Genomic DNA, 9,106 nt, shown 5'->3' on the forward strand with positions numbered 1-9,106 from the left:
ACCAATCTCCCTCTAAATTTTTAATTGAGCACAATGTAACAATTCAATTATTATCCACACAATTGTTTTCATTTTCCTGAATTTTACTGGTAACCTAAGCAAAATAACAAAAACGCCCTACATCAATTATTTTCTGCCGCCACTTAATATTACGATATGATGGTATTCCTCTTTGCTTAGAAGTAAGAGATCTTAGGTTTGAATTTCGTTAATGACAAATTCGATACCAAATTAGGCTGTACATCGTGTGGTTTAGTCAAACTCCCCATCTTCCTAATGTAAAAATATCAATATACTCAAAAAAAAAAAAAAAAATCTCTGCTGCCGAGACTGGACCAAGTTAGCAAGTAAAGTACCATTGGTCCATTTGGCGCCAGCTGATTGGCTAGCAGGAACCGCCAGAAAAATAACCGTCACTCTCCGCAGCTACCAGTCCAACGGAGAAGAAACGACTGCTTGGTGAGCGGATCGGTTACTCACCCGACCATCCTCCCCTCCGTGGACCTTCTTCCTCAGACATCTACAGGTGCGTTACATTTCCCAGTTTCCCCCTAAATTAGGGTTAGGGTTTCTGAAATTAATTTCCCACAAATATCCCCTCTTTTTGCAATGGAAGAACATCCATCGTCTTCCTCCTCCTCCTCCTCATCTACTTCTTCTTCTGGTGCTGCTTCGACCAGTAGGGACACTTCTGGCGGTGCTGCTGCTTCGACCAGTAGGGACACTTCGGGCGGTGCTGCTGCTGCCGCTACGACGTCGTCTTCGAGCGCTTCGCAGGTGCGGGAGGAGGAGGACGATGACAATCAGTACCAGCAACGCACGCATTTCCGGCATCCGGAGCTGGAGCAAAACCACGAAATCGGCACTTCGTACGGCGGAAATGTGCCGGCGTTCGATGAGGTGTCGACGGTGATTACGGATGACTCGTGGTCCTGCATCGTCGTCCTCCTCACCTTCTGGTTCTTCGGTTTGTATCCAGTTTTCAGATTATATTTTGAATTTTTTTATGGTAATTAATTATTTGATTATCCATAATTTGATTGTAATTGGATGTTTCAGTGTCGATGACTTTGATTTTGGGAGTTTACGGGTCTTCGATTTTAGAGCTTGGCCCTAATAGCTCAATTCTTCTGCAACCTAACCCATTTTTTGTGCAGTCTATAAAGGTAGGTTTTTGCTCTAATTTTACCATTTTCCATTTTTTACTGATATGCCTGCTTTCTTGTGCTGTTTAGTAATCTGGGTTGGTTTTTTGTTTGGTCTTTGTTAGGTAGAAGAGCTGAATATATCAAGTCCTGGGCCTGTACTATATGGTTTCTACAGTACTCCACCTCTTGATACTGCTACCACTTGGTCCGAAATGCATACTGTCTCGGTTCCAGCTGATTCTCATACGGCAAGTTTGCATTCTGTTAAATGTTGTTTTTTGTTTTATTGCCAGAAATTTCTGAATTTTTTGAACCTATTGTAGTTGTTGATTAGGATGATAATTCGTTGTGCTTCTTCTTCAGGAATGGATATATTACCTAAATGCGGGGTCTCAAATGAGTATTTCATACAGCGTGAACTCTCCGAGCTTCTCTATTTTTCTTATTATTGCTCAAGGTATATAACTTACATTTCCTTTTCTTTCCTACTCAAAATTCTCTTCATTTTAAGAAATATCCATGCTAGTTAGTAGTTAGTAGCTACCATTTATAAATACTTTTACAGCAGTGAAAGCTTAATATCTTTCTTTGTGTTTTGTGAGTAAGCTTGAGTATGTTTTGATACGATTAGTGTAACGGGCTGCTGAGGAAATTGGAATACCAATTGTTTAATTTGCTCATTGCTGTGCAGTCATTGACCCTCCACTCAAATTCATAGTATATACACCTAGAATCACTGTTATATAGAGAGCAAGCCGCATAAGTGAGCCAAGAGTGCAGAGCAACTTGTTAATTGAAGTCTTAATTGGTCACTTACGAGAGCAAGTCTTCTTGCTACATTTCTCCGATTTCTTTTTCTGTGGTCTGGTGTCTTTGTGCATTATTTATAAAAATAAAAATTATCTGCAGTTGCTCATGCATTTTTTTTAACTAATTGCAAAGTTTATTCGACCTCCATAGCATTCTGAAGCTAGCGCATTGCAGGTAAAGAAGGCCTTGCTCAGTGGCTGGAAGAACCGACATATCCTAATACTTCTTTATCATGGAACCTCATTCATGGTGAGACGAAGTGTGGAATATGATCTTATTGTCTTCTCAACACAAGTACTATTACTATTATACTAATGTCAGTAATTACTTCCTCCCAGGAAGTGGTATGATTGAGCAGGACCTATCAAAGTCTTCTACCTACTATGTTTCTGTGGGTAACTTGAATGCAGAGGATGTGGAGGTAATTGTGGAACATGTAGAATAAACCATAACCTTAGAATTTAAATAGCTTGTGCACTTTTTCTTTTATTGTATTCTGGTCTGTACTCATCCGATTAAAAAGATATATTTGGGCATGGTACTTATTAATCTTTGTTACTGTAATCATGGGCTGTTACAGTGATTAATGACATTAACTGCAGCGTACTGCTTACTTTATTGACATTAATTGCAGCGTACTGCTAAAGTAAGCATCATGTTGAGTGAGAGTAAGAATGCAAAACCTTATTTTGCGCTAGACAAACATCCTGATGTGTTGGTCTTGAGAGTGTCCCTCATAAGGGTCTCTATTTTCCCCTTTTCCTAATGCTTTTATATCTTACATTAAAGAATATTGTTGTTGAACCATGGCAAGTGGTCCAGTGGAAATGCAGTAGAATTCCAAGTCAGGTTTGCTCCCTGGTCTTGGGTTCGAGGCATGAAGCTGGCAAAAACATGGATGATTCCTTGGTTGAAATTTTTGGGAGGATGTGTGCCATTTGACTGTGGCCAGGGGTGGGCCGAAATGCCTTTAGCCTTTCTGAGCCCCACTGGCGATTAGTCCTACCCCACGGAGTGTGGGACATCTCAGGCTTCGGCCAAAAAAAAAAAGGAATATTGTTGCTGTTCTGACGTTAATTTTTACTCATTACACTATTCACTTGGGTTCATCTTTACATTGAACAGGTACAATTAAACATCACAGTGAATGCTTTATTGTACAATACAAATTCGGCTTATTACAAATGTACTTTCACGGATGAATCCTGTACTTTGAAAATTTTGTTTCCGGAGGGAAATGAAGCTGTGTTGACCACTCCTGGTCCAGAGCAGGTAAGACTAATCTAGTGGATTGTCAAATAAATGTTACCCCGGAAACTTGAATTCAGTAGATTGTTACTCTTTCGTCTTACATTTTTTTGGTTTCCTCAGGATACACCTTCTGCAAACCAGTATGTCAAACTATCATATGGACCAAGATGGGCCACATATATTGTTGGTATAGGTAGGCTCATTCTCTTATTTCTTCGCATAATGGAACCTTTGTCTGTCAATCTTTACCGTATTTAATTTGTTTAGCCTGTGTAGGTGGGATGACTGTGCTCATGTTCTTGGCCTTCAACTTCTTAAACAAGTGCAATGAAGATGGAATAAGAGTACGACATGATGAGTTCAGATCTGAGAGAGCCCCATTGCTTTCCTACAAAGATGATGATCAATCAAGTTGGGGCTCATCTTATGATTCTGCCTCAAACGATGAGGGGGATCTTGAAGACTTACTGGCAGGAGAAGGGAAGATGTCAAGAGATGGTGAAAGTAATAATACTCGTCGTCTTTGCGCAATCTGCTTTGATGCTCCTAGGGACTGCTTTTTCCTTCCCTGCGGGCATTGTGTGGCTTGTTTTGAGTGTGCAACAAGGTATTTTTCTCTACCATTTCTAACTGCGAAGTTCCTCTACGCTGTACCCTGCAACAAGTCCACATACTAGTTATGACAGTTGACAAGGCCAGTTGCCCATTAGGACATCAAAAGTTCTGATTTCTTACGAGGCTCATCCAATGAGCTTCTAGAATACTAGTAAACTGTGTTCCATGCATCATATTTGTCCTGTTTATCTGTTCCAGATCCAATTTAATGATTGATTACATTTTTCAAATTTTCACAGGATAGCAGAGGCAGCTGCTACTTGTCCAATTTGTCGGAGGAACATAAAGAAGGTGAGGAAGATCTTTACAGTTTAAGTAATACAAACCTCCTTGTAATGCTGGTATGCGCCATTCTTTACTACCCGTCAATATAACTGATCAGAGCTCAGCTGGTTACCTAGGTAGTTTCTAAGTGTGGATTGGCCGTGCCTTGTCGCTTTACAACGGCTTTCCCTTATGTATTATTGTTTCCGGGTGTAGAAAGCCTCAATACACCTAAATAGGATAAAGAATTCAAAGGTCTCGATTCTTTTCTTTCCCCACGTTGTAGGTTGGGTTAAGTTACTCGATTTTCTGTTGCAATCTTCAATGATATTAATGTTGTTGATGCATATTGTTTGTTCAACTCCCTTTTCAGAATGCTTTGCAAATTCATGCATCATATTTGTGTGATTGAGCTCAATTAGTCACGAGGACTTAATTGAAGAAAAAGAACTGGTTGTAAAACCGGTTTCATGAATCTTACCAATATTTTCTTCTTTTTTTTGTTGGTAATTAATGAATCTCACCAATATTGTTCCTTCCTAGCTAGTTGTCAAAACAATGGAGAATGTGGACTACGTAGGGTCAGTCAGCACAGTTGATCCGAACAATGTTGCATGTCTCTTTGTACCTGAGTTTGATCTCCCATTGTATATATATAGGGCTTGGACAGTTGGTTAGATTAATGTGCTCGTGTTTTGTATGATCCGACCTTGATCCTCTCTCATAAATTAGAACTGGAGTAGCCTTCTCAAACAAAACCTCTAGCAACGTGAGCACCTTACTTTCCTTCTCATTATATGTGCCCTAGGGTCGATTGTGAGAAAATTTTCAGTGTTCCGTGAATAGGGCTCGGTAAATCAAGTGTCATAATTCATTTGGTTGATTCTTTTTTTTAAGTTTTCAACTAATTGTATTACGACACTTGATATATCTAACTGTGTTCTAGCACACTAAAAAATCTCTCGTGGATTGGGAGGAAAGGTAATCCCTCCAAGTCTACCAAACACTAGATTGTCAAATTGCTAATTGGTAAACTAGTTAGAAATATGTAAAGATAAAATAATGGAATAGGTTTAAGCATAGTGTGAAATATCGATAATATCGACGAAATATCGAGGATATTTCGGTTTTTTCGAATCACGGATATTTCGGAACATATCTATGTACATATCGTATAAATATCGACAATATCGACGATAATATCGAAAAATATCGATGCCGATAATTTCGCTCGCACTTCAAAAATATTTTGTCAAAATATCGGTGTAATATCGCTAAGGAGGTCGCACTTGGTGCGATGGCAAGTGCCTTCGCCCATGAGTGGCAGGTCTCGAGTTCGAGACTTGGGAGCAGTCTCTCCATAAATGGGGGTAAGGCTAGCCGACATTCACCTCTCCCAGACCCTGCGTAAAGCGGAAGCCTTGTGCACTGGGTACGACTTTTTTTTTTATCGGTGTAATATCGCTAAAATATTGAAAATATTGATGTAAAAGAAGGAAAAAAAAAAGAAAAAGAAGAAATTTTTTTTTTATCGGTGTAATATCACTGGGTACGACTTTTTTTTTATCGGTGTAATATCGCTAAAATATTGAAAATATCGATGTAAAAGAAGGAAAAAAAAAAGAAAAAGAAGAATTTTTTTTTTATCGGTGTAATATCGCTAAAATATCGAAAATATCAATGTAAAAGAAGGAAAAAAAATGAAAAAGAAGAAAAAAAAAATGAAAAAAAAGGGAGGAAAAAAAAAACAAAGGGGATTTGAACCCCTCCCTTTTTACTCTTCTAACACCGTAACCACCATATATCACTTTTGTTTTAGTGATAATATGCTAAAATATTTATACTTATATGAGTGACATGTTAACAATTACATGCAAAACTATTTTGGGGATTTATCATTTGATGAACACTCTTCATAATAAACTTACTCTACACATAGAGATGATGAAGATAGGGAAAATTTTGAACCTCATAGGAACTTTATGTGGTACTAAATCACTCATGTATCTTACCATACAATGTATAAAGTGTAAAATATTGTAGTAAATCATTATATATATAAATGATTATGGTGTGTTTAATCTTTTTTTCATTAATTACTACATATTTTCTACACTCACAGTGTTTGCCAACTCGGTGTATGATCAACTTAAATCAGTTAAATCCATCATGTAATGCATTTCCTTCTAATTTTTTTTGATAAACTAATAGATAATTGACTAAATAAACATTATCTAAAGTTTCAATAAAAATTTCCAAGTTTTTCTTACAATTTCCATGGTTTTTTTTCAATTTTTAACGATATCGATAATATCCCGATATTTTAATCGAAATTTCCATATTTTTGAACTACTGATATTTCTAATATCATCGTTATTTTATATATGGGTTTAAGACACTTTGCAGTGATGAAATCGTGAAGGCAAAGGGGCTTAAAGTGGGACAAAGATTTGCTTTTGTCTTTTGTCTCTCTGTCCTGGCGAATGAGACTGTCCAATAAACGTAGTCCTCCAAAAATGCCCCTCCCAAAAATCCCAACAGAAAAAGATAACATTTTATACGAGAATTTTTAGGAGGCCAAGTTGAAGACGCCTTCTTCTTTTCCCTACTTAAACATTAAGTAGTGTGTGTGAGGGTAGAAAATGATCAATCGCATTGTCTAGTGCCATTTTCATCACCTTTTTGGACTTGTTTAAGACAAGTGGGGTTGTATCATGTATGGTAGAATGAGGTTGAGAAAGAAAATTGCACTTTTTGTTCTTTCTGTTTTGAATTCTTATATCGCATGTACTTATTTGAAACGAACGAAGTTATAAATAAGAGAATTAGTAATAAGAGAGATGATGAGTAGAAATGAAATCACCTCCTTAACAGATCTAAAACGTTGTTTTTCAAGTCTTGAAATTATAAGTGAGAGCTACATATCTTTTTGATTACGAATGTATTAATTTAAGCAGGAAAAATCAAGAATCATAACTTTACAAGTTCCCCCTATCTCTGAAAAATGGATTGCCATGGAAAATTAATAACTGGTTTCCTTATAATAATAAAATGTACGTGTACACAAAATTCTCCAGGAAATAGAACTAAATAATCGAAAAATAAACAAATCCTAAGATTTGAGGCTGCGCAGTCGGTCTTTACATTTTTATCACCAATGACTGGAATCCTACTTCCCACGTGGCAAATCGATTCGGCACATTAAATTGCGTGGCCTCTACTCTAACGAACTTCCAAGTGGGCTTCTCCACGCGGCCCATTCTCCCTCCCTCCCCTGTCAACCGTCCGATCAACATACTTCACACCATCGACAAAGGACTCCGAATCAAAAACGAAATCCAACGGTCATCATTATTCACACTCCCCAACCGACTGTATCAACCCACGCGACTCCACCTGGCGTGGTACCCACCTCCTTTTTCTCAGAACCATTCAAACGCTACCCTATATAAACCCCCCCCCCCAATCCTTTCCCCACCCAAAACCCTCGCCGGTCGCCACCCCATTTCCTCACTCCCTCTCTCTCTAGAACCTTCATTTTTCTCTCTCTAGAAATGGCGGGTTCAGGAGTAGTCGCGGTGTACGGAAATGGCGCAATCGCCGAGAGTAAGCAGTCGCCGTTCTCCGTCAAAGTGGGTCTCGCCCAAATGCTCCGCGGCGGTGTGATTATGGACGTCGTCAACGCCGACCAGGCCCGGGTCGCGGAGGAGGCCGGCGCATGTGCCGTCATGGCCCTGGAGCGTGTTCCCGCGGACATCCGCGCCCAAGGCGGCGTCGCCCGGATGTCCGACCCGCAACTCATTAAAGAAATCAAGCAGGCCGTGACAATCCCCGTCATGGCCAAGGCCCGAATCGGGCACTTCGTCGAGGCCCAAATCCTCGAAGCCATCGGCGTCGATTACGTCGACGAGAGCGAGGTTCTGACCCTCGCCGACGAGGAGCACCACATCAACAAGCATAATTTCCGGGTGCCCTTCGTCTGCGGCTGCCGGAACCTCGGCGAGGCCCTCCGCCGTGTCCGGGAGGGCGCGGCGATGATCCGGACGAAAGGCGAGGCCGGAACGGGAAACATCATCGAGGCGGTGCGGCACGTGCGGTCCGTGATGGGGGACATTAGGGTTTTGCGGAACATGGACGATGACGAGGTGTTCACCTTCGCAAAAAAGATCGCGGCGCCGTACGATCTGGTGATGCAGACGAAGCAGCTCGGGAGGCTTCCGGTGGTGCACTTCGCCGCGGGAGGAGTGGCGACGCCGGCTGACGCGGCGCTGATGATGCAGCTGGGGTGCGACGGGGTGTTCGTCGGATCGGGCGTGTTCAAGAGCGGTGACCCGGCGAAGCGGGCGAGAGCGATTGTGCAGGCGGTGACGCACTACCGGGACCCCGATGTGTTGGCGGAGGTGAGCTGCGGGTTGGGGGAGGCGATGGTGGGGTTGAACTTGAAGGATGCGAACGTGGAGAGGTTTGCGAGTCGGTCTGAGTGATGGAGTTAAGGAACTGTTTGGATGGTTTTAGTGGTTTTTTTACATATAAAAAATTTAAGATTATGTGGTGGGTTGGGTTGGGTTGGGTTGGATTTGTTTTTTTTGCTGTTGGATGTAGTATTGATTTTGTTTGCTTAATAATGGATTAAATTGTGTTTTCTGCTTTTGGCTGATTTTTTTTTCTTTTTCTTTTTCCTGCAGCACTGCATGCATTGTTTGGAATAGCTTTCAAAATAACAAAGAATTTTTTGGACATTTGATTTTGTGTTTTAAAAGCAATTTAAGTGATTGTCGGATGATGCATCAGATATGTGTTTTTGAGAGAAAACACTTTTAAGTGCTTTTTAAGAATTTAGAGCTCGTTTGGATGTGCAAATTACTGAAAACGTTTTTAGAGAAAATGTCTTTAGATTCCAAAGCATTTAAAGTGTTTTTTGCAAGAAACACTAATTATGCGCTCCAGGAAGCACTTTAAGCATTTTTTCAGAATTTACTTGCATTTTTATTAAAGATTAGTTCTAAAAATATTTTCAT

The 9,106-nt window shown here is 40.2% G+C and overlaps 2 protein-coding genes across 2 annotated transcripts; both read left to right on the forward strand.

The window, feature by feature from the left end:
- The first annotated feature begins 532 nt into the window (after positions 1-532).
- On the forward strand, positions 533-4,435 carry LOC126593581 (E3 ubiquitin-protein ligase APD2-like). Its single transcript, XM_050259685.1, has 10 exons — positions 533-967; positions 1,060-1,166; positions 1,271-1,396; positions 1,512-1,605; positions 2,133-2,207; positions 2,297-2,379; positions 3,084-3,230; positions 3,330-3,402; positions 3,486-3,816; positions 4,064-4,435. Exons 1-10 carry the CDS (start codon positions 610-612, stop codon positions 4,137-4,139), a joined length of 1,470 nt encoding a protein of 489 aa, XP_050115642.1. The 5' UTR covers positions 533-609; the 3' UTR covers positions 4,140-4,435.
- A 3,113-nt stretch (positions 4,436-7,548) lies between these two features.
- Positions 7,549-8,732, forward strand: LOC126593582 (probable pyridoxal 5'-phosphate synthase subunit PDX1). The gene has a single exon (XM_050259687.1). It carries the CDS (start codon positions 7,643-7,645, stop codon positions 8,570-8,572), a length of 930 nt encoding a protein of 309 aa, XP_050115644.1. The 5' UTR covers positions 7,549-7,642; the 3' UTR covers positions 8,573-8,732.
- Positions 8,733-9,106: the final 374 nt, after the last annotated feature.

Source organism: Malus sylvestris, chromosome 12 (assembly GCF_916048215.2).
Source record: "Malus sylvestris chromosome 12, drMalSylv7.2, whole genome shotgun sequence".
Taxonomy (NCBI): Eukaryota; Viridiplantae; Streptophyta; class Magnoliopsida; order Rosales; family Rosaceae; genus Malus; species Malus sylvestris.